Consider the following 26,153-nt stretch of genomic DNA (forward strand, 5'->3'; position numbering starts at 1 on the left):
CTTCAATTTTACGATGCTAACGTATGTTTTATTTTAAAAACTGCATCATATAGTGTAAAATCATCGAGCAGTATTTTCGACTGCTCATGCCTAGGTAGACATCACCAGTGGAAGACTTCTCACATGCTTCACTCGGTCTCTCTTTGAGACATTATTAACATGTTATCCTCCTCGTGCAGCCTCACAGAAATTCAACGACGGGTAGATGAAGTTAAGCAGTTTCTGTCCGTGACTCTGAGCATCGCTAATGCCCACACTGTGGAGTTTTACACTCAGGACGTGTGGGAAAGGTTCATGGCGGTGCCACCTCAGGAGGTCCTGTCAGCTGTTGGCGCCCACAGTGACCAGCAGAGGGCGCCAGAGCTCAGCGCAAAAGGTAAACACGTTTATTCAGTTTCCTTAAAATTATAATAGTTTGTCGAATAGTATTGTTGTTGCCACTAATAAGGCATTCTGTGTAGATCAGGGGTCTCAAACTCGCGGCCCGCGGGCCAATTGCGGCCCTCGTGACGATATTTTGTGGCCCCCACCTTGATATGAAAGTTTAATGTGAGTTTTATATGAATGGCTCTTTACAGTGTTGTGTGTGGAAGGTCCCTTTAACTACTTTTTTTGGTAATTTTGTGTCTTTTTTTTTTTGGTAATTTTGTGTCTTTTTCAGTCATTTTGTGTCTTTTAAAAAATATTTTTTGGGTCTTTTTGGTAATTCTGTGTATTTTATAGTCATTTTGTGTCTTTTTTAAGTAATTTAGTGTTTTTCAGTCATTGTGTGTCTTTTTTTTTATATAATTATGTGTCTTTTTTGGTCATTTTGTGTCTTTTAAAAAAATAATTTTGTGTCTTTTTTGGTAATTCTGTGTCTCTTTTTGGTCATTTTGTGTCTTTTTTTTTTGTTGCTCATTTTGTGTCTTTTTCAAGTAATTTCGTTTTTTTTTTCTCTCATTTTGTGTCTTTTTTTTTTAGTAATCTTGTGTCTTTTTTTTGGTGATTTTGATACTGCCTCCAACGGCCCCCAGGTCATTTAAGTTTGAGACCCCTGGTGTAGATGTTTTTTTTATTATTATTTTGCCCCAAGCTGTTTCAGGGCATTTTTTGCTCTTTTTTAATTTTTTTAATATTTGAATTATACTCACTGCAATTTATAATTCATGCATCTCTATGGAATCAGCACAATCATGGCAAGAAGTGGGAACAACTTAAAGATATATTTTGTGCAGAATAACACAGTTATAGTGAAATACATCATTAAAAAAGAAGGAATGCAAGTTGAATTTCTCTGATAAATTATTTTTTTTTAAATTGGATTAAAATTTAATTTATATTTACAGCACACACACAGTGCCCACAAGTGGCATGAGTATTTGGGGAAAAATGTGTCTCTACATGCTATACATATTAGGTTAGATTTTGCACTCTTACAATCTCTGTTTACAACGTCTTCTGTCCTTTCCTCTGTGGTCTGTGTAAGCAGTCTGCAGTTCTGTTCAATTTTCAGTGAATATTTGTCACGTGACCATTCGTCTCAACAGACTCAATCATGGCTTCACAGTTGCACCAGGGAGCGCAGAATTTAATGGTTTTTACAGGATCTAGTTATTCCAAATGGTTTATTTTTGGCAACGTTTTAAATGAGACATGTAGAATAAATTTGTTTTGACAGAACTATCACAATTTAAGTTTTCTTTTGCTTACTTTTTGGAACAGAAATTATTTGAACAGATGATCTAGTTACTAGTTGGAAAGTTCAAATTCCGACGATAATGCCTGTTTTCACAGTTGCTTTCTGCAATAAACAGTGTATTTTTGGTAACTTTTGGTGCAGAGGGTTAACGGAAAATATATATATATATATTTTTTTTTAACGAATGCCTTATAGATGATTTTGAAGCATTCATAGAGCAAGTTCGGGTTGCCAGATTGTGAAAAAGCCCTTTGACTCTGTGGATGGAACCACAGCTTCTAGAGAATCTGGACCATAATCCATTTATTAGCAGGCATTAATAATGGATTACAAACATTGTATGATTAGTTATTAACAAATGGAAACAAACACCAGCCAAAATATATATTTTCTCAAATCTTTCACCTGATAATTTGTTGTAATTAGAGCTGCAACGATTAGTTGTCTAACTGTTGAGTCATGGACAGAAACTATAAACTATTTTGATCATTGATTAATCGTTAAAGTAATTCCTAATGGAAAAAAATGGCAGAAAATGTCTCTTTTTTTCAGCCTCTCCATGTGGAGCTTTCCTGTTTTTCTATGTTTAATATCATTATATGTTAAACTGAATATCTTTGAGGTTTTGATCAACAAAACAAGACATTTTAATGTGTTACCTTGGACTATGAGAAACTGGGATGGACATTCTTCAATATTTTTTGACATTTATTTATAAAATTATTAATATAATTATTAATAACAAGCTTAAATAAGTGTCAAATTTGAAGTGTCACCCACATTAGAAAAAGTAAAATGCATTTCTCATATACAAGCCATGCAGATAAGTTCTTTTTGTTATTGCTGTTTTTGAGAACCTGAATTAAACACATTTCAGAACAGACAGTTTTGATTAAAGCTTTTCACACTGAGGTCTGTGGCTTAGCCATCTTACTGTTGAATTTTCAAAATACATTTTTTTCAATGCTGAAAGAGCCACAAACAAAACAGCATTCCCCTCCTTTGTATTAGAGAGGCAACATTAAACCCAAACCCTTTGAATGGTTGGATACCACTAGGGTCACAGAAAGTCCCACCAAAAAGAAAAAGCTCAAACAATAGCTATTGTGTCTGTCTCCCTAAACAGAGCGATCCAGGACCACATTCGGGTTTTGCAGTGAGACAAAGCGTCTGGTTGATCCCTGTGAGCTGCTGCAGGCGGCCAAGGCCCACGCTCTCCCCGGCCTCGGAGTCTGTCTGAGCCGGGACCAGCTGCTGCAGGTCCTCAGAGGGAGCCGCTCCGAGTGTGACGCTCCACCTGCAGCGACAGGTAGGAAAAACACTGTTTCATGCTGAGAGTGAAGGGCTAATCAGGGATCTCCAGCTGATTTGGGAACATGTTAAGGTACACTACCGGTCAAAAGTTTTAGAACCCAATTTTTCCATTTTTTATTGAAATTCAAGCAGTTCAAGTCAAATCAACAGCTTGAAAGGGTACAAAGGTAAGTGGTGAACTGCCAGAGGTAAATAAAAAAAGGTAAGGTTAACCAAAACTGAAAAATAATGTACATTTCAGAATTATACAAGTAGGCCTTTTTCAGGGAACAAGAAATGGGTTAACAACTTAACTCTATGGAGTCTTGGGCTATTTTGTCCATTTTTGAATTCTTTTCATGTCTTTGTAAGTCATTTTGTGTCTTTTTTAAGTCATTTTGTGTCTTTTGGTGTCTTTTTTAAGTCATTTTGTATCTTTTGGTGTCTTTTTTTTAAAAGTCATTTTGTGTCTTTTTGTGTCTTTTTTAAGTCATTTTGTGTCTTTGTGTCTTTTTTAAGTAATTTTGTGTCTTTTGGTGTCTTTTTTTGGGTCATTTTGTGTCTTTTTGTGTCTTTTTTAAGTCATTTTGTGTCTTTTAAGTCATTTTGTGTCTTTTTGTGTATTTTTTAAGTCATTTTGTGTCTTTTGGTGTCTTTTTTTTTGGTCATTTTGTGTCTTTTTTAAGTCATTTTGTGTCTTTTGGTGTCTTTTTTTAAGTCATTTTGTGTCTTTTTGTGTCTTTTTTAAGTCATTTTGTGTCTTTTTGTGTCTTTTTTAAGTCATTTTGTGTCTTTTGGTGTCTTTTTTGGTCATTTTGTGTCTTTTTTTAGTCCTTTAGTTCAACATAAAATGTGATTTTGAATCTTTTGAGACATTAAACTGCATCATTTTCAATTCAATTCTGGAAAAGTTGGTGTGTTCTAAAACTTTTGACCAGTAATGTACATTTCAAGCAAATATGACATGCTTTAAATACATTTGTCCTGTCTAACCCAGATGCTGAGCTAGAGACGGATGAGTTTATGAACTCTAAGAAATCTCACGAGGTCCAGTCCATGTCTGAGGTGGTGGCCTGTCTGGCCCAGCGCTGTGCAGTCAAACAGGTAGATTTCTAACTGAAAACAGAGGAAAGTTTAATCTCAAGAAGCTGATTTTTTTTTTTTATAAATGTTTTTATTCATTCGACAGGCAAAAGTACATACAGTGAGAGATAAAGACTTTTTTTTCTTTTTCCAAAAACAAAAAACAACCCCTTTTCCCCTCCTCCCCCCTTCCAGGCCTACATAGTCTTGTTACAAATCAGAGAAAATGAGAAATAATACACATCCTTCTTTTTTACCATGAGCAGAAATAAATGAGTATATGAAAAACAACATACAGAGATATAGCATTGTCCATGGGTTGAAATGAGGCAGAGAGAGAAATTAAATATGGTGAGATGTTAATTGTCAGGGGAGAGCATTTTATTTATCCTGTAGTGTCTTCAATTTAGCTATGTAACTAATCATACAGCCCCAAACAGAAACACATTTTTCAGGCGTTCCCCTCAGATTATATTTAATTTTCTCCAGGTCTAAATACAGCATGAGGTCCTTAAAGGAACACTCCACCGTTTTTTCATATTAAAACATGTTATTCGGTCAAGTAAGACGAGTTGATACAGACCTCTTGCGTCTCAATGCGTGCACTCAATCGCCCTGGCGCGCGGAGCTACTTGGCTAGCACTTAGCTTAGCCCAGTTCATTCATTAGGACCCAAACAGATGGACAGTTAGAAGCGACCAAACACCAAGCACTTGGGAGCACTTCGACTCGGCGCAGTAATATCATCACTCCTGAGGGGAGAAGATTTTTCAGGAGTGATGATATTACTGCGCCGAGTCGAAGTGCTCCCAAGTGCTATTCCGCCATACATTATAGTTCTCCTTTTTATCCGCTTAGAGAAGCGCCACGTTTTATTTTGTGTCGCCATACTTGGTCGTTTAACTACTCGTGTAGCTGTATTTAAATAGGGAAAACATGGAGGAGTTTGGTCGCTTCTAACTGTCCATCTGTTTGGATCCTAATGAATGAACTGGGCTAAGCTAAGTGCTAGCCAAGTAGCTCCGCGCGCCAGGGCGATTGAGTGCACGCATTGAGACGCAAGAGGTCTGTATCAACTCGTCTTACTTGACCGAATAACATGTTTTAATATGAAAAAACGGTGGAGTGTTCCTTTAAGCCAAAGGGAAGCTTTGGGGGCAAATGGCGACTTCCAATCCAACAAAATTCTTTGATGTGCCAATAAAGATGCAAAGGCGATACTATCCTTAAACTTCTTCCTAATTATTTGAGGGTCTGATAATACTCCAAAGATGGCCAATTCTGCACAAGGTGTCAACTTAATATTTAGTGCTTCTGCAAAATGTCTAAAAAATCAAGAAGCTGATTTTGTTTTTGATTTTTCCTTGAACTGTTTCCTCTCCCACCCAGGTGATAGATGTGGGTTCGGGGAAGGGCTACCTGAGCTCCTTCCTGTCGCTGCAGTACGGCCTCCGGGTCTACGGCATCGACTCGTCCAGCACCAACACACACGGAGCCCAGGAGAGGAACAGGAAGCTGAAGAAGTTCTCCAGGGTGTACCAGAAACGAAGGAAGGCAGATAGAGCACAGAGGGATGTAGAAATAAAGCCCGGAGTGGACGGAGATGATGGTGTTTCATGTGCTGATGGTGCAGGAGTCGTGTCACAGGAGGAGAAGAAGTTGTCAGACATCACCCAGACGTCAGAATCAGAGGAGCTCTTCCTCAGCGCTCTATCAGTGGATGTGATGCAGCCTGCACCTCCCAGAGTTCCCCCGAGCCAGCTGAGCGCCGAGGAGAAGGAGAGGAGGAAGAAGGAGAACCTGGAGAGGAAAGCTCAGAGCAGAACCTCCAGCGCCAGCGTCATGTTTTCACCCCTCACTTCATACGTTACCGCGGAAACCGAGCTCCGGGAGCTCATCGACGAGCTGGAGGTGAGCGAAGTAGGAGAAAAAAAATAAGTAAATGTTGAAAATAGATTGAGTGTGTGTTTTGCGGTGCAGATAGGAGGCCAGCCGCTCAGTATGGCAGCGATTCCCACAGCAGCTCCTGAAGTTACAAGTCTGCCACAGCAGCTGGAGTTTGCATTACTGGAGCAAGTGTGGGATGTTATCGTGGTGCCAAATCTGCAGCGCGTCATCATCAATAAATTTTACAATCGATCTCCACCCCCTGTCCCCTTCTCCTCCTCCTCCTCCTCCTCTTCTTCTTCTTCTTCTTCTTCTTCTGTTCTCCCGTGCCTTCCTTTCTTTCTCTGGATTCCAGGACGCGGTCATGGTCGGCCTCCACACGTGTGGCGACTTGGCTCCCAGCACCCTGAGGATGTTTGTGGCTAAACCGGAGCTGGCCGCAGTCTGCAGCGTGGGCTGCTGCTATCACCTGCTGTCTGAGGAGTTTGACCCTGACGGACAGGGTGAGAGCACACACACACACACACACACACACACACACACAGATACAGATCACAGACGGGGACAGATTAGTGCAGGGGTCTCAAACTCGCGGCCCGCGGGCCAATTGCGGCCCTCGTGACGATATTTTGTGGCCCCCACCTTGATATGAAAGTTTAATGTGAGTTTTATATGAATGGCTCTTTACAGTGTTGTGTGTGGAAGGTCCCTTTAACTACTTTTTTTGGTAATTTTGTGTCTTTTTTTTTGGTCATTTTGTGTCTTTTTCAGTCATTTTGTGTCTTTTTAAAAATATTTTTTGGGTCTTTTTGGTAATTCTGTGTATTTTATAGTCATTTTGTGTCTTTTTTTATAATTATGTGTCTTTATTGGACATTTTGTGTCTTTTTTTTAGTAATTTTGTGTCTTTTAAAAAAAATAATTTTGTGTCTTTTTTGGTAATTCTGTGTCTCTTTTTGGTCATTTTGTGTCTTTTTTTTTTCTCATTTTGTGTCTTTTTCAAGTAATTTCGGGGTTTTTTTTCTGTCATTTTGTGTCTTTTTTTTTAGTAATCTTGTGTCTTTTTTTGGTGATTTTGATACTGCCTCCAACGGCCCCCAGGTCATTTAAGTTTGAGACCCCTGGATTAGTGTGTTTGTGTCTGTCTTAGGGTGTGCCATATCGTATCGTTCACGATAATATCGGTATATTTTTTTTATGGTTAAAAAAATGCATATCATGATATTGGCTACATTCCTACTTCTTGATGTAGTGGCGTAAGGTTAATATTAGCTAACAATTAAAGTTGTTTTAATCACAAAAAGCTACTTACTCCCTGTCGCTAAACACATGCAGCTTTCAAAATAAGAGCACAGTGTGTTAAGAGAATCCACCACAGAACTCACAAGAAGACTGTCAAAATAAGATGCCATAAATAAAACATACAAGAACCTTTATTCTTCTTTACAAAATGTCATTAAAATATGCCCCCGGAACCCCTAAATAGTTATTTTTATTATTTGCTCATACTCAAGAGACAAGAGTCAATTTTTTTGTATTTGGCAACTGTTGAGATTTGCACTTCACACTACATTTTAGATTTTTATTTATTTATTCATACAGATTTTAAAAAAACAACCATATTTTCTATATCTTTTAAAGTATTTCGTAATATCGTCAAGAATATCGTCATCGCAAAAATAGCCTGAAATATCGTGATATTCTTTTAGGGCCATATCGCCCAGCCCTAGTCTGTCTCTCTGTGTGTTTTTAAAGCACACTCCACCCATTTTTTTTCGAGGAACATATGGTTTCCGTTGTACACAGAGCTCACAGTCTCTCTCTCTCCTTTTCTCACTCACGCACGTCCCATAATCCCGCTTTCACACACCTGCAGCGCTCGCTTTATCACTCTGATCCAATCTGGAATGAAATATTATCTTCCCACACGAAGCCACATAAACACTTATAGTCATATTTTATAGTAAACAAGTCAAATGTTCCGCTGAGAGTCTGGACACGCTGCCAAGTTATCCTTCTGGAGTTTGAGTTGAGCTCAGAATCTCGCTGTTTGAGCCATTAGTGTGGATTTATGGATTTAGGATGGCTATTTAAATCTGCTGAAAATCAGATCTTTTTGACCTTTGCAATTGATTCAGCAACTAGTGTCGTATTTACTCTGGGTTTAGTAGGACTTTGCTGTTATTTGGTTCGCTTTGACTTTCACACTGAGGAGGTTGTACGTGGTCCTTTACAGCTGCCTCATCTCGGAGGAAATAAATGAGTAATTCACTGTTAAAAGCAGCTATTCTCAACCTTGGGGTCGGGACCCCAATTGGGGTCGCGAGATGATTTCTGGGGGTCGCCAAATCATTTTGGAGGTGACTTCCAGTCTCCACTGTGTTAAAGTGTTCATGTGTTAATGTGTTTTTGGTCACTTAATGTCTTTTTTTGGTCATTTTGTGTTTGTTTTTTTGTCATTTTGTGGTCATTATGTGTCTTTTGGTCATTTTGTGTCTTTTTTTGATCGTTTTGTGTCTTTTTTTGATCATTTTGTGGCCAATTTGTGTCTTTTTTGTACATTTTGTTTCCTTTTTTGGTCATTTTCTGTCTTTTCTGGTCATTTTGTGTCTTTTTTGGTCATTTTGTTTCCTTTTTTTGGTCATTTTGTTTCTTTTTTGGGTGATCCGAAGTGTGCATTTGAGATTCTGTTCAGTGAGCGGGGGTCGCGGACAACATGTATGTTAAATTGGGGGTCGCGACTCAAAAAGGTTGAGAACTACTGGTTAAAAGGACCATTTGTATATCAGTTACTCCCCCAATGTCACCGTGAATTCTTGAAGAAAACTCTGTTGTATTCAAATGCATCAACAGTCAACAGAGAATCCAAATAACTAGGAAAATCCTTAAGGGATTGAAGTAAATGTGGGCCACTTTTAACAACAGCAAAACTGTATCAAACACCTGCTTATAACCTCACACAAAACTTGTGCAGTATAATCCAAGCAGTGTTAATTTTGTTAATAAAAACCTGTGACGAATTAGAGATAATGACCAGATGGCAGCTACCTTCTGTGACGATAATAACTGAAGCAAAAGACTAGACTAAAATGTAATAAGAAAACAAAAAACTTACTACTAAAATCCCTCCTTCTACCATGTCTTTCACTGTTTACACTACCAAGCTCTCAATCTTGACAACTGTGCCACTAAAATCTATAGAGTTTGCAGTGTGCGGGTCGTGCTGGATTCAGATGGTTGATTAACTCATATGTCTGCATGTAGAGCGAGCAGACTGGCTCTCATGATGGCCACACAGTCAGCAGGACTGCATTCTTGATAGTTCAGCCAGTGTTTTTCATCAGATAATGATAAGATAAAAATCTTATGTGAAATAAGTTACTGGGTTTGGCTACATTGACTGAAATTTTCATTTTGTCAGGTTAACTCTGGGAGACCGGGGGCAGTGGTAACAGGTGTGTGTGTGTGTGTGTGTGTGTGTGTGTGTGCGCGCGCGCGCGCTGCTATCTGTATTTTCAGTAGTTTAACTATACAAAATGGCAAAAAAATAATTCAGCTACTTGAATCACTACACAAATAGCGCAGTTGAACTACCAGCAAGCTACTGAAAGTTCAATTACATGTAGTTCACTACTCACCTGACTTACTTACTTACTTACTTACTTACTTACTTACTTACTTATTTACTTACGTACTTATTTACTTATGTACTTACTTACTCACTCACTTACTTACTTACTTACTTATTTACTTACGTACTTATTTACTTACGTACTTACTTACTTACTTACTCACTTACTTACTTATTTACTTACGTACTTACTCACTCACTTACTTACTTACTTACTTAGCTACTTACTTACTAACTTACTCACTTACGTACTGACTTACTTTGTACTTACTTACCTATTTACTTACTTACTTACTTACTTACTTAGCTACTTACTAACTTACTTACTTACTTACTTACTGACTTACTTACTTACTTACTTACTTACTTACTTAGCTACTTACTTACTTAGTCACTTACTCACTTACTTACGTACTGACTTACTTCGTACTTACTTACCTATTTACTTACTAACTTGCATTTTTGCCAAACTCTTACTTTTTAAAACGCTGTTGGACAGACTCACATTGAGGAGTAATGCACCTGTGCAAGCGTGAGACATTAGTGGCGGCAAAAGTCTTTTTAAAAAACACAACAACATTTTCTCCAAGAATTCAATGTAACATGAGGCGAGTACTTGAAACACAAATGGTCACTGTCAGGGTGAAGCATCCCTTTAATGCAGGACAATAGACTGATATCATCCTCATTTCATGCTCCTTCACTGCCTGCTTTATGAGGTATGAAATCGCCTACACGTGTCCTCGTGCTGTGGCTGTAGCCTCCGCGTCTCTATAAGAGAGAGCCGTCGCTACAGTCGCTACAGTATCGCGTCATCTCTTGTTAACAGCGTGACCTTCGACCCTCGCGTCATCGAGGCCCATCGCAGCTTCAGCCAAGAGCGAGCGGAAAATGATATCACGACAGCTGATTGAAAACACTCCTTTCCACGCTTGTTTCTCCAACTCCAGCTTGATCTTTTAAAGAAGTGAACAAAGGCATTCACACACACACACACACACTTTCTCTCCCCTGTTGGCCTTACAGTGCAGTCTGGGATGCAGGCCAGCTCCTGTGGTGGCCTACCTCACCCTAGAAAAGAGCTAAAGAGCTGAAAAGCTTCATTATAGAGAGCTACATTTATGTGATCGGCTCATTTGGGAGTGAAGCAATTCCTTAAATGCATCATCCGTGTTTAGAGCCATATGTGGAGTCAGGAGTCCGACGTCAGGCTGTTTATTCACAACAAGATGAGCACATGCAGGCGTCTCAGCTCCGGAGCCAGCGAGTCTCCTCACAAAATATTTGCAAAATCAGAAATATTTGTCTCTCTGAATGGGAGTGCATGTAAGGGGCCACTTCAGATGTGAACTCTGTGGCCAACATGAGGGTCGCTACTCTAAACAGCTCTGTGCTCGTACTGTAATCTACCCTTCAGGCTTGTCCACTTCAATTGCCTCTGAGGGGCCCGTGTGTGTCAGCGAGCCACGGCGTGCCGCTGCAGAAGGGAAGTTAGCCTGATTGCTAACACGTTAGCGTGTCCAGGGCAGATTGTGAGAGCCCGGGCCGCAGCTGCACATGTTATTACTGCTTCTTTTGACTGTATCCCTGTGGATTCGCTGCGCCTTGGCCTCAGTCACTGACCCTTTTAGAAATGACATGAAAAGGATGGCAGGCTGTCAAGCAGTCACACTCAGTGCCCTCCCACTGGGAGTCTGTGTGTGTGTGCTAAGCTCTGCTATGGTTACAAACGTGTGGTGCTTATTGCTTGTCTCACAACAGCAATCAGAGGTGTTTAAGGTCTTTTTAAGGCAAAAAAAAGTGCTTTTTTATCCGCTTTTATTTGACAGGTGTAACTATATAGGCAGACTAGAAAAGGGGAGACACAGAAAGGGGCATGACATGCAGGAAAGGTCTACAGATGTTGCGGTTACTTGACATGCACTTTAAAAATTCTGCTACCAACGGATATGTTTTCTCTTAATGGTCCTATATTGTAAGCAAGAAGACCTCTGCCATGGTCAATGGTGCATTCACATGCTCCTCAGATTGTGCCATTTCCCAAGTTGGGTAGACATTTTTCCGACTGTGCTGTCTTTGTAAGCTTTAGGTCGTTCAAGAAGACACAAAAATTTACCACAAAATGATCAAAAAAGACACAAAATGATCACAAAATGACCAAAAAAGACACAAATTGACCACAAAATGATCAAAAAGACACAAAATGACCAGAAAAGACACAAAAAGACCAAAAAAAGGAAACAAAATGACCAAAAAAGACACAAATTGACCACAAAATGATAAAAAAAAGGAAACAAAATGACCAAAAAAGACACAAAATGACCAGAAAAGACACAAAATGACCAAAAAAGAAACAAAATGACCAAAAAGACACAAAACGACAAAAAACAACAACACAAAAAGACCAAAAAAAGGAAACAAAATGACCAGAAAAGACACAAAATGATAAAAAAAGACACAAAATGACCAAAAAAGACACAAACAGACCGCATACTAGAAAAGGGGGGACACAGAAAGGGGCATGACATGCAGGAAAGGTCTACAGATGTTGCGGTTACTTGACATGCACTTTAAAAATTCTGCTACCAACGGATACGTTTTCTCTTAATGGTCCTATATTGTAAGCAAGAAGACCTCTGCCATGGCCAATGGTGCATTCACATGCTCCTCAGATTGTGCCATTTCCCAAGTTGGGTAGACGTTTTTCCGACTGTGCTGTGTTTGTAAGCTTTAGGTCGTAATATGGAAACATTGGTGCTAAAAAGTTGATCTGTCGTGTTTTATTGGTCAGAGTGTTAAAGCAACCTATTACTGCCTGTTTTTTGTATTTGAGTGAGAACGATGAGCGAAGGAAACCGATCAGGTGAGCCATGAGATGTGATCAGGAAACTTGTTTTTAAGGTTATTTTGACAGCATATAAATGTAACCCAGTTGCCCCAAAAAATATGTGACAAAATGATAAATTAATGCAGAAAACTAGGTCATTTCAAAGGGTTCACATACTTTTTCTTGACACTGTATACATGATGTTAACGAAAGTGAAAATTAGTTAGATTTCATGTTTCATGGAAATCAGGCCAGGAGTTTTTCTGTAATTCTGCTGATAAACCAAACAAAACATAACATCCATGGTGGTGATAATCTGAGAGATTGAGATTTCTGTGTTTTCTTGATCATAAAGCAGCTCTAGGTGCTGTATAGATTCTGTGAAAGTATCAAAAATGTTCAATCCACAGAGAAATGCTTATGGCCTGTTTTTAGAAACTGTGCGTTTGAAGAAGACGTCAGGACTTCTGTATTTTTGTGATGTTGTGATGTTGTGACACAAATTGACCACAAAATGATCAAAAAAGACACAAAATGACCAGAAAAGAAACAAAATTACCAAAAAGACACAAAACGACAAAAAACACGGACACATGTGTCCACAAAATGACCAAAAAAGACACAAAATGACCAGAAAAGACCCAAAATGACCAAAAAAGAAACAAATTGACTACAAAAAAGACACAAAATGACCAAAAAAGACACAAAATGACCAAAAAATAAACAAAATTACCAAAAAGACACAAAACGACAAAAAACAACACAAAAAGACCAAAAAAATGAAACAAAATGACAGAAAAAGACACAAATTGACCACAAAATGATAAAAAAAAAAGACACAAAAAGACACAAAATGACCACAAAAAAAGACATTAAGTGACCAAAAAGACTAAAACACATTAACACATGAACACTTTAACACAGTGGAGATAGAGCTGACTTCCAAAATGATTTGGCGACCCCCAGAAATCATCTCGCGACCCCAATTGGGAGTTAGCTGCATTAAGCAACCTCACTGATCCGTCAGTTTATCCCTATTATTATTTGTGTGTGTTCCCTCACAGAGTGTGTGAGCGGTGTGTGTGGGTTCCCTCTGAGTCGGTACCTCCGCAGCCAGTCCTGGTTCTGCGGCAGGAACGCCAGGATGTCGGCGTGTTTGGTGAGTTTGGATGACACGAAATTTCAGTTTTTCAGGCGGACTAAAGTTGTTTTTTAATTGCTGTCTTTTTACCTTTACGACTACAGCTAGAGCTCAGTTTCCCCCAAGAAATAATGTGTTATTTTTCCCGAAACACAGGCACTGGAGAGAGTTTCACACGGCCAAGGGGTGAGTAAGGCATGCATAATAATCGTAATAGATATATAAATTAACAGTCATCATCGCCCAGGAACAAGAGTTAAATATCCTTCTCTAAATTGCCATAATTCACACCCATCATAACAAATCTCTCAAGATATTTCAAACATCAAATATGGGTGTTCACAATCACTCAAGACTGCGTTATCACCACCGAAGATCTTCAAACAATCAGACCATTAATCCTGCTATTGTTCCAAGTTTGTGATTGACTTCAGTGTATTTATTTGAAATGTGGAGCTCGGCGCTGCGGGCCAAAGCCTGTTACACGATACCACCATCCATTAATACGGAATGTTTATAAATATTAATGCAATCACGGTAAGATTGATTACTGGTTGGAAGTGGGCTCTGAATCCAAAAGCAGCCTTGATTGCTCGCTAGTCTTGCATCAGACTCGGACAGTGTCAGAAATATTCATCAACTGTTTGCACACATGCTGCACGAATCACAAGGGAGTAACAAACTTTACAGTAAACTGCATTTTATTTAGTCACATTTGATCTTCTCTGCAGATTCAGATGGAGTCTCTGTTTTACCGAGCGGTCCTTCATGTTATTCTGAGGGATCACTACAGCTGCTTTAAAAGGTAACACACCACTCTTTACATCTGGCTTCACTTTCATATGAGAAATTGCAGCAAGTGTACAGCACTTAAATATTTTTTGGGTGTTATTTCTCAGCGTGCACATGCAGGAACACATGGCTCCACGTTTCAGTAGCAGTGTGAAGGATAAAAACCGTTCTCCTTTTTTCTATGAACCAGAAAGGAAAACTTTTGTTTCTAGATTATTTAGGTTGCAAACGAACCAATCCATGTGAACAAAAATCACAGAAGAAGTCATGTTTTTATCATAAACTTTAGTGCTGGAACAAAGTGATTTATGATGAAGATTGAGCAGAAAAGTCTGATCAAGAGTACATTTTCAAGCAAAATTTTATCACAAAATGATAAAAAAAAGACACAAAATGACCAAATAAGACACAAATTGACCACAAAATGATGAAAAAAGACACAAAATGACCAAAAAAGACACAAAATGACAAAAAACAACAACACAAAAAGACCAAAAAAAGGAAACAATGCATGTGAACAAAAATCACATATACTCAGAAGAAGTCATGTTTTTATCATAAACTTTAGTGCTGGAACAAAGTGATTTATGATAAAGATTGAGCAGAAAATTCTGATCAAGAGGACATTTTCAAGCAAAAATAACATTTGCTTGAGTTCCACCTTCTTAAATGTATTTATTTGACTCTAAATACAGTGTATTTGGATTGTCTTATATTTTCTACAATGAAAAAAGAAAGGGAGGTCTTGCATGCAGAAAAATTGATGAATGAATATGCTGCACATGTGCAGAAATACAGTCATATAACAGCGTTTTTGAATGGCAGCTACATTGGATTGCAGTGTGCTACATTTTCTCACATTTCTGCATTCAACAGCTCATTTCTTGATATTTTTTAGACCAAACAGTGAATAAGAAAAATAAAAAACATACCGGACCTTTCTAGGATTTTTTCCAAATATATGCAGAAAAATTGGTTTAATAAACCTAAAAACACAATAAATATTGTATAATCAAATTAAGGTTATGATATATCATACTATTATACGTTTTAGTTTTGTTTTAGTTTTTTTGTAACACCAGTACTGACACTGGATTTTTTTTTTCATTTATTATAATTTATTTTATAAAAAAAATAAAGAAAAAAATAAGAGAATGTTGCTGCATGAGGCCCATTATAAAATAATACATTTAAATAATAATTAAAAACAAACATTATTTGCATCTTTTATTGTTTTGCTGTTTTATATGTATAGAAAATGATTTTTCCTGCTCATATAGTACCTTAAAAAACACAAAGAAAGGCTGAAAAGCCTTCACTTTGGCCTTGGTTCGGTTTATTTTTTCTTTACTTTCCGAACATGACTAACTGTTGGCTTGCTGGAGTCAAAACCTGCTACTTTACACCCATAAAATCTGACGTTCTGGGTCATTTGCTGTAGTTATTTTGCATTCCTAATGACTGATTTTCAGGCATTTCAGTCTAGATACTTTCTGCGTTACGTGCATTGCTTTCCTCTAATTAAATAGACTGAGCTAAAGAAATAAAAATAGCAGATTTCAATTAGCTCTTGCTGTAAAAGACCCGGAGCTCTGACCTGCTCTGTGACCTTCAGTTCAACATCAGATCAGGATCGAACATCCATTACTTTTCACTCAGCAGCACCTATTCATCACAGTTTAGCAGCTGAGCAGCGATTAACAGTTTAGTTCCCATTGCTAAGGTGTGATTGAAAACAAAGAGAGAGACAGAATGCAGACATGAGCTGAGGAATTATGTATGTGTGTTTGCTCTGCAGTGAGAAGCGAGTTGGGAATGTCTACTCCAAGGCTAAATCCTTCGTGGACTATGTTCGTCGGGCTCTTCGCAGACTGGAACTGGATGAATCAAAGGTCAGAATATTACAACATCTTCCAGAAAGACTCTGTGGAAAACTCATCATTTGGCACTATTAGAGGGAAAATGTTCCCTTGTTGGTATTTATTTAGAAAATATCCCAGCTGATGTCAGGTTCCTGGACCGTGCAGGTGCTTGGACAGTGGCGGTTCTACACAGGGGCCTCCAGGGGCCACTGCCCCTGTGAAGAAGCCCTTGGCCCCTGCTGTGGCCCCTGTGTCAAATTAATAATAAAATGATCAATTTATAACAATGAACAATGGAACAATTCTTACATTTTTTTTGTTCAAACAATATCTCATTGTACACAAAAGGAACCCAGAATGTTACATTGTATAATAGTTTAACTCTCTGGAGTCTTATAGGGCTATTATGTCAATTTTTGAATCCTTTTCATGTCTTTATGTGTCTTTGTAAGTCATTTTGTGTCTTTTTTTTGTAATTTTTTGTCTGTTGTTGTGTCTTTTTTATTTATTTTGTGTCTTTTTTGTCATTGGTGTTATTTATGTGTCTTTTTTGTGTCTGTTTTAGTTATTTTGTGTCTTTTTTTGGTCATTTTTATGTCTGTGGGTTTTTTTGTTATTCTGTCTTCTCATTTTGTGTCTTTTTTGGTCATTTTGTATCTTTTTCATGACATTCAAAGATTTTGAATGCTTAGATATCATCTTTGCCATTTTTTAATGTGCTAATGTGCCCCTCTGATTAAACACTGGCCCCTCCTTGGCCCCCACAGTAAAACTGGTCTAGAACTGCCACTGTGCTTGGACACTAGTTTTGGATGTTTCAGGCACCAGGATGTTGAGTTTGTCATCATCATTGCGTTTAGTTTCATAAAGAACTGGTTTGAACCTGTCATGAATTTCAAGAGAACCTGCTTTTATTGTTTTTTGATGTCTGTCTTATTGAGAGATCAACAGCCAGGATTAATAATGCGAGACCTGAAACCATAATCAACTGGTCTAAAGCTATTGCTGTGGTCCAAGGGTTACTTTGAATTTAATTAACGTTTCATATGATTCTCTTTTTATCCTGGAATCTGTGTATATTACCAGTCTCTCTATATTTCTGTTTGGGCTAAATTCATGTTGTTGTTTTGTTTTTTTTTGGTCGTTTGTTTGTCTGTCTGTTTTCGCCGTGTGGCTTTGTACTGGTGGATCGTTGTTTTCATTTTTGTTGTTGTGGTTATCCTTTATATTATTCTTTGTACATTATGTCTAATTTGTAAATACACTACTGGTCAAAAGTTTTACAACACACCAACTTTTCCAGAATTTAACTGAAAATTATGCAGTTTAATGTCTCAGTGTACTCTGAAATGAATGCACATTTGCAACATTTCAAATTCTTTATTGAGCATGATAGTGTTTCGAACGTAAAAAAAAGATTCAAAATCACATTTTAGGTTGGACTAAAGGACTAAAAAAAGACACAAAATGACAAAAAAAGACACCAAAAGACACAAAATGACTAAAAAAAGACACAAAATGACCAAAAAAAGACACAAAATGACTTACAAAGACATGAAAAGAATTCAAAAATGGACAAAATAGCCCAAGACTCCATAGAGTTAAGTTGTTAACCCATTTCTTGTTCCCTGAAAAAGGCCTACTTGTATAATTCTGAAATGTACATTATTTTTCAGTTTTGGTTAACCTTACCTTTTTTTATTTACCTCTGGCAGTTCACCACTTACCTTTGTACCCTCTCAAGCTGTTCATTTTACTTGAACTGCTTGAATTTCAATAAAAAACTGGAAAAATTGGGGTGTTCTAAAACTTTTGACCGGTAGTGTATGTTTCTGAGTCTTTGTTGACTAGAATTGTGTTTTAGTGTTTTGTTTTCATATTGTGGCTCCTAATAAGTAATTCACTGTTTATTCGTTAAAAAAAAAAAAAAAAAATCATCATTGCATTGGGTATCCATGGCGATAAAGATGGTGTGTGTCACTCACAACTCCAAAACACATAAACCTCTGTTTCTTTCCCTTCTCCTACTTCTTTTTTCCATCTGTCACTTTTATTCCCCACTTTTTATTACCCTCATATTCTGCATGACTCTCTCTTTCTGATCAGCTCTCAGACGGGGACATCCAGGATTACCACGACACGTACGCGGCCCGAAAGGACGAGATGCACGCCTTTAATATGGTGAGCCCTCAGTAGTATTTTAACAGAGCTGGTAAGCACGAGAAACATTTTCATTCCTGTAAAGTGAGATATGTATAATGGCAATAAATTGCAGTGAGATCACTGTAGTCTGCAGGGAAGTAATAGAGAAATGATTGGGAAGACAGAATGGGGAGGAAAAGCAGCCTCTGCTTTCAGATGAGGCCACTAATTGTGGTGTCAACCGACATACTCATTTTCTTTCATGACATAAAGCAGTGAAATGGTTTTTGGGGATCGCCCACCAGCTACTGGGAGGACACAAGTCACAGCATGTAGAGTCAGACTAAGGAGAAGCTGAAAAAAGACAACTTAAAAGCAAATTTGTAGCAGATAGATAAAGAAGTCCCTGTGAAAAACACTGTTATGGAACTAAATAAATATATATTTAATGCAAAACACTTCAGGCAAAAACATCTCTCGTCTTTTTCATGCACTATTTTTCACCCATAACATGCCTTATTTTAAAAAATAATGGAAAGAACACATGCAAAACAAACATTTTGGTGTATATTTGTTTATATTGTGTAGATTTCTCCTAAATTCACAAAAAATTAGGGTTCTATTGCGGCGTGTAGTACTTCAAATGTAGTCAAATGTTTCCATTAAGAATGTATAAAAACCTTTAAAGGCTGTTTTTCCTCAACATTAGTATTTTCTCATGCTCAGAGACATAAACATCTGCTACACATTCAGACACCAAACTCACCAGTTTGATTCCTAACTATATGCTTAAGGTGTTTAAAGAGGAGTTTGTCTATATACCATTCATACCCTAATCTATAGAACATTTTGTTCCTAAAAACATGACGAAAATGGATTTTTTTATGACTTTTGATAGTATTTTCTGATTTATGATATGATAAAAGGAGATATCCTAACTTCCTTATTATATGTAAAAAAAAAAAAAACGTTGAATCTTTTACATCAACAAAATAAAATAACTTTGAAATTTGCTTTATCCAATGTTCAGATTTATGTCCTGGAAATATATGCAAATTAGCACATTTTAATAGGTTAGGACCTCATTTGCATATCTGAACATAAAATTTCAGAGAACTTGTGATGCAAAAATAATATTGCCTTAATGTGAATAACAAACTGGGGAAGTTTTATTTTGATATCTAAAAGTTAAAAAAAAAAATACTCTATTCACCTGTAGTGTGTCCCTGTAAAGCAGCTATTCTCAACCTTGGGGTCGGGACCCCAAATGGGGTCACGAGATGATTTCTGGGGGTCGTCAAATCAATTTGGAAGTCTTTTTTTGATCATTTTGTGGTCAATTTGTGTCTTTTTGGTCATTTTGTTTCATTTTTTGGTCATTTTGTGTCTTTTCTGGTCATTTTCTGTCTTTTTTTTTTTGGTCATTTTCTGTCTTTTTTTATCATTTTGTGGACAATTTGTGTCTTTTTTTGTTCATTTTGTGTCTTTTCTGGTCATTTTGTGTCTTTTTTTGATCATTTTGTGGACAATTTGTGTCTTTTTTGGTCATTTTGTTTCCTTTTTTGGTCATTTTGTTTCCTTTTTTGGTCATTTTCTGTCTTTTTTGGGTGATCTGAACTGTGCGTGTGAGATTCTGTTCAGTGAGCGGGGGTCGCGGACAACATGCATGTTAAATTGGGGGTCGAGACTCAAAAAGTTTGAGAACTACTGCTGTAAAGTCGTGTTGAACGTCCTCTTATGTCATCTTGTTTGTGCAGCTGAAGGTGACCCTGGCTCCCTGCATCGAAGGTCTGATCCTCCTTGATCGCCTCTGCTACATGAAAGAACAGGTACAGTCATTTCACTTTAATTCATTCTGGAGGTCCTGGCTCTGCTCTCTTTGGCACAACGTGGAATACTCCAAAGTCACATGAACATGAAATTGCAGCGTAAAGATAAAAAGTCAAGAACAGGCGGGGGAGACTGGAAAGCAGGCAGTGTAACAGAAAAGGTGTGTGTGGAAATAAAAAGCCCTGAACTGCCTACTGTAGCTGTTAGATGATAAAAAACATATGGAACAGTTGACTTCAAAACAACATCTGCTACTGAAGGCCCCTTCACCTGTATTGTGGTTCAAATAATGGCATCACGCCTCGATTTGGAGCAATTATAAATTATTTAACACCAGAGAGAAATTAAATAAATTCAGGGAATGTATGGATTCAGTAAAAACAATGAAAAAAACCTATAAATATAATGTTGAAATAAGACGCAGGCCTTGGAACCAAGGTAAAAAAAAAATTGTTTTAAAAACTGAAACCACCATAAAATTATCTTTAATTAATTTTACATAATTTTTACTTTTTTTTTTTTACATAATTTTACATATTTTTACATGACTTTAATAAAGTATGGCTATGCTACCATAAGTGAATATGTTATCAATCTTATTTTTTATGAGTAATGGAAGGGAATTTGAATCTAAAATGTTTTATTAAGCGCTGCAACTAATTATTATTTATTTATTTTAATTATTAATAAATTAACATTATTATTCTTACTTAATATGATGAATATTTTATAGTTGTTATAGACCAACAGTTTATTTTCTTGATTATTATATAAATCTTTTAGTTTTTAAAATGTCAGAAAATAGTAAAAAATGTCATTTATAAGCTCAACAAGCCCATGATGATGTTGATATGTTGTTGGTTTTCTTTTCTATCACAGAAGCCAAAAAATAACAGCAAATATTCCCATTTCTGAAGTTGAAATTACTTAAAAATCTTCCAGTTACCATCATAATTCTTCTTAAGTAAAAATAACTTGTGGAAATAAATCAAGTAAATGTATAGTTTTATGGGTTTTATAACTAAAAGTCTCAAACCCTCCTCTGAAAATAAGAAAAAAATGTTCTTGTTTATTTTATTTTAATTATTAATAAATTAACATTATTATTATTACTTAATATGATGAATATTTTATAGTAGTTATAGACCTACAGTTTATTTTCTTGATTATTATATAAATCTTTTAGTTTTTAAAATGTCAGCAAATAGTAAAAAATGTCATTCATAAGCTCAACAAGCCCATGATGATGTTGATATGTTGTTGTTGTTTTTTTTCTATCACAGAAGCCAAAAAATAACAGCAAATAATCCCATTTCTGAAGTTGAAATAACTTAAAAATCTTCAATTTACCATCATAATTTTTCTTAAGTAAAAATAACTCAGCCATTTGTGGAAAATAAATCAAGTAAATGTATAGTTTAATGGGTTTTATAACTTAAACACTCAAACTCCCTCTGAAAGTAAGAAAAAAAATGTTCTTGTTTATTTTATTTTAATTATTAATAAATTAACATTATTATTATTACTTAATATGATGAATATTTTATAGTAGTTATAGACCTACAGTTTATTTTCTTGATTATTATATAAATCTTTTAGTTTTTAAAATGTCAGCAAATAGTAAAAAAATGTAATTTATAAGCTCAACAAGCCCATGATGATGTTGTTATGTTATTGGTTTTCTTTTCTATCACAGAAGCCAAAAAATAACAGCAAATATTCCCATTTCAGAAGTTGAAATTACTTAAAAATCTTCAATTTACCATCATAATTCTTCTTAAGTAAAAATAACTCAGCCATTTGTGGAAATAAATCAAGTAAATGTGTCGTTTTATGGGTTTTATAACTTAAACTCTCAAACCCCCCTCTGAAAATAAGAAAAAAAATGTTCTAACATTGAAACAAATGCAGTCATAACTCACAAGATGTGACACACAGCGCTCCCTTATTCTCCTGTTTCAGCCGGACTCATCTTTATAATTTGCTTGTACAGCTCGTTGATTGGGATTTGATGTTTGCTTCCCAGATGATGAAAGGAAAGACGCAGAGATCTCTACTGAGATCTGGAAACCCTTCTTTTTATTCAGCTCACTGACAATAATATAGGTGTCGGCTAAATTAAAGCCAGCCTTCAATTTAACGTCTCGTGCTCCTGCAGCCAAGCACAACACGCTAATCTTTAGCCCGAGTCACTGAGATGAGATACGTACAAGCCGAAAGCTTTGAAGTTGTGATTACATGCGTGGTTGTGTGTCAGATGGACTTCCTTAATAGGGTCGTGCAATCAAACTTCATAACGTCAGGAGCTCTGGTCAGCTTGGAGAACTCTCCCTGGAGGAGGAGCAGAGGAGCAGAAGGAGGAGGTGATGGATGGATGTGAATATGATCCATGTGATGATAAGTGTGCCGAAGCCAGTTCAGCCCTTAAAGGAGGATGTAAACACACACTGATCAGGTTGTTTAAGTTCTGAGCGAGAGCTGTGATTATTATCCAGAAACATACTGTAGATTTTTGTCAGTTTCCATCGAGGATTCAGGCTTCAGGCTCCAGTGTTGAAAGATAAACTATGATGCAGTTATTAGGTAATGTATACACTTTGACGTGGTGTCGGCTGAAAGGTCAAGGGACTAAAAAAGTGTAGGATAAAATGTGCATATTGTGCAGATTCAAGACATTTTATTTCTCAAACAATCAACATTGCACACAATCGATCTAGTTAATTTACAAGCAGCTTAACACTGTTTTTAGGAATTCTTTCAAGTACATCACAGTGACACAATCAGTCCAAAAAAGCAAAATCGCCCCAAAACTGTGTCGGGCTGGCTCACCATTATATTATCAGGATTAAATCCAAAATACTCCAAAATAAGGACAGAGGCACTTCACTTTCAATCCTGTAAGTCAGGGGTGGGCAATTAATTTTCCCAAGGGGCCACATGACCAATACCACGAAGGTTGCAGGGGCCGGACCAAAACTCTGAACTAAATTCTGCTCAATATTAATTTAATCGCTTTATAAAATACAGTAAATTATCTGGTTTTGAGCTGCTACTGATAGGAATACATGTTATGATAATACTGTTAATGTGGAGTAAATCAAATATAGCAGTAAAAAGTAGTAAATACTCTAATCACTATATCACTTTGCCATTTATTTAAACACAACTGTAAATCACCTTTAGCAAGGTTCCTATTGGTGTTTTTGTATTATATAGCTTGTTTTTCATGTTTGTATGTTTTCTAGGTGTTTAACAATGTTGTGATGCTTTTATTTTGAAAAGGTGCCGTCCAGTGTGAAACGGGTGCTTTTATTTTGAAAAGTAGTGACAGGAAATAACAGGTGGAAAGGTTAAATGAAAAACGAACGGTAAATTATAATGAGTGCGTTGTAATTCATATAAAGTTGATATAAAGTATGAAAAAGGCTTCTATAGTGGCTGACAGGACACAAGGTTTGGTAAAGTTTATTTTATTCTGTCATATATATTAGTGGCTATATTTGTTGTCTTAACAATAGTAAAAGTGCTTGTTAGCTCTAGTGCTAATGCTAATGTTTGCTATTTTTTTCAAAATAAAAGCACTGCGGTTGTATTGATTTCTAATTTCTGGGGAACCTCATGCGGGCCGGACAAGGACAGCCAACGGGCTGTAAGTCCATGATTCTTAGGTCAGCTGCCTGTTATTTGTATGTATCAAATTTATTGAGACTGATCTCTGGTAGCAGGTTTAAAGATATAAAAAATGCGTATTAGGGATGTTTCTATCAACTGGTTTAAAATAAACAAAGCTGCATGAACGTACTTTGGTCAGAAGATGGCAGTGTGCTGTATTGCTGTAGGCTAATCCGTCAGTAAACAATAGAAGAAAAAGAGATTGTGCAAGATTGAAAAAACAACAACAAAAAAGAGGTTGATAATCAGACAACTTATTTGGATAAAGCGTTTCAATCTCCCGTTTAGCGCATTAACTATTCTTTGAGACAAAAATCACGTCAAGCGAGCGTAAAAACTTTTATGCGCATTTTCAAATTATTTCCCATCAAGCTTTTCTCATGCAAATCTTGAAATTTGTTGATGGAACAACCATAGACTAAAAGAGGAGTGAATGTATTGTTGACAGTATTAATAAATACTGAAAAAGCTGACTATTTTACTTATTTCTTACCAGTATGGAACACTCCACTATGTGAATTATGACAGTGCAGTAACTTCTGTTTTGTGTATCGTTCTTCTGGAAATAATGCGGTTTTCCAGTTATGGACATGCAGAGTACTGGATCCAAACAGTTAATTGATAGGCAGTTATTGATAATTGTTGTGCAGTAACATTACCAGTTAAACACATCAATCTATCTATCTATCTATCTATCTATCTATCTATTTATCTATCTATCTATCTATCCTTTTCTATATGTAAACACTCACTTCCTTGGCATTAGTAGGCTACTTCGGTAAGCAATTTTCAAGAGTTTCCACTGCATTTTAAATATGTGTTTTTCCATATTTTTTGCCTCCGGGCCTGCTTTGATGTGCTGTATGTTATTGCATTTAAACTAAACAGTAAAAGTTATCCATTCAGTTCAAGTCCTGTATTTCTGATTAAGTCTCTAGGATGAGGGCCATTCTGTATATCTGGACACATCCTGTCATATTTAGTGTTTTTAAGCAGTGGTAGACCTATTCAGAGGGGCTCTAATATAGGTGGCTAATATAAATCCAGATGATTTCTGGGGGTCGCCAAATCATTTCGGAAGTCAGCTCTGTCTCCACTGTGTTAAAGTGTTCATGTGTTAATGTGTTTTAGTGTCTTTTTTGGTAATTTTGTGTGGTTTTTTTTGGTCATTTTGTGTCTTTTCTGGTCAGTTTGTGTCTTTTTTGGGGTAATTTTGTGTCTTTTTTTGGTCATTTTGTGTCTTTTTGGTCATTTGGGGGTTTTTTTTTGATAATTTTGTGGTCAATTTGTGCCTTTTATGGTCATTTTGTTTCCTTTTTGGTCAATCTGTGTCTTTTTGTGGTCATTTGTTGTCATTTTGTGGTCAATTTGAGTCCTTTTTTGCTTAATTTTATGTAACTTTTTGGTCATTTTGGTCAGAGATATGTTTTAGTTGTTGTCTGCTTCATTATTTGTTCGAAATTCATTTTATCAACTGAGTTTGTATGATCTGAACTGCGAGATGTGCGTGTGAGATTCTGTTCAGTGAGCGGGGGTCGTGGACAACATGCATGTTAAATTGGGGGTCGCGACTCAAAAAGGTTGAGAACTACTGTGTTAGATATATAGGTGGTGTGTGACTGATTGTGCAAACTAGGCTAAATTTAATTCCAGTCCAGCCTGGCTTCAAAATGACTTATAACGAAGCAAGCTCACCATCAAGGAAGACAAACTTGTTTTACACATGAACAGAAGTCCACCTGACTCAATATTTGTACAGATGTTTCTTCTCCGGGGATACAATAGAGAAATCTTTAATAGCGAGAACATCATACAGCAGAGGATGCCAAGAGGTCACAAAGCCAAACTGGGAGGAGAATCAAGATTTTATGTCCATGTGTTTTTTATTCAGTTCTATTGTGTCTTATTATTTTTCGGGGTGTGTGTCTCTGTGTCCTACAGGAGGATTTATCCTTCTCCGCTGTGGTGCAGCTCTTTGATCCCCTGCTGTCGCCGAGATGCTACGCTGTCGTCGGACTGAAGAGTTATGAAGACAGAATTTCATGTTGATGAACTTATACATATGCACGTGATTATGATACACTGCACGAGAGGTCGTGATTATACATGATTAAATCAGCAATCATACTGGAATGATTGTTTTATCTGTGTCTTCTCTCGGGCTTGTTTTGATTATATGTATGATTTAATCTAAATTTTGTGATTTATTTAAGCAGCCTCTGCTAAGGCTCTGTATCACTTTCAGCCACATCTTGTTCTGTTTTATATACTTTACGGTTTTTGATGAAAAATAAATCTTCAGTATTTTTTAA

General features: G+C 36.8%; 1 protein-coding gene across 1 annotated transcript; it reads left to right on the plus strand.

Annotated features, from left to right (window-relative positions):
- The first annotated feature begins 63 nt into the window (after positions 1–63).
- mettl25 (methyltransferase like 25) lies at positions 64–26,153 on the plus strand. Its single transcript, XM_059325454.1, has 12 exons — positions 64–376; positions 2,808–2,990; positions 3,972–4,078; positions 5,447–5,968; positions 6,300–6,447; positions 13,467–13,561; positions 13,700–13,729; positions 14,275–14,348; positions 16,134–16,227; positions 18,304–18,378; positions 20,097–20,168; positions 25,783–26,153. The coding sequence occupies exons 1-12, from the start codon at positions 160–162 to the stop codon at positions 25,888–25,890; spliced, it is 1,725 nt and encodes a 574-aa protein (XP_059181437.1). The 5' UTR covers positions 64–159; the 3' UTR covers positions 25,891–26,153.

This window comes from Centropristis striata, chromosome 22, assembly GCF_030273125.1.
Source record: "Centropristis striata isolate RG_2023a ecotype Rhode Island chromosome 22, C.striata_1.0, whole genome shotgun sequence".
NCBI classification, from domain to species: Eukaryota; Metazoa; Chordata; class Actinopteri; order Perciformes; family Serranidae; genus Centropristis; species Centropristis striata.

What these genes read in the sequence shown, in the direction of transcription:
- mettl25 (XM_059325454.1), top strand. Translation starts at nt 160, where the DNA reads ATGTTATCCTCCTCGTGCAGCCTCACAGAAATTCAACGACGGGTAGAT. An exon ending in GCCAGAGCTCAGCGCAAAAG is followed by an intron (nt 377 to 2,807) that starts GTAAACACGTTT and finishes CTCCCTAAACAG; the next exon opens with AGCGATCCAGGACCACATTC. An exon ending in AGCGCTGTGCAGTCAAACAG is followed by an intron (nt 4,079 to 5,446) that starts GTAGATTTCTAA and finishes TCTCCCACCCAG; the next exon opens with GTGATAGATGTGGGTTCGGG.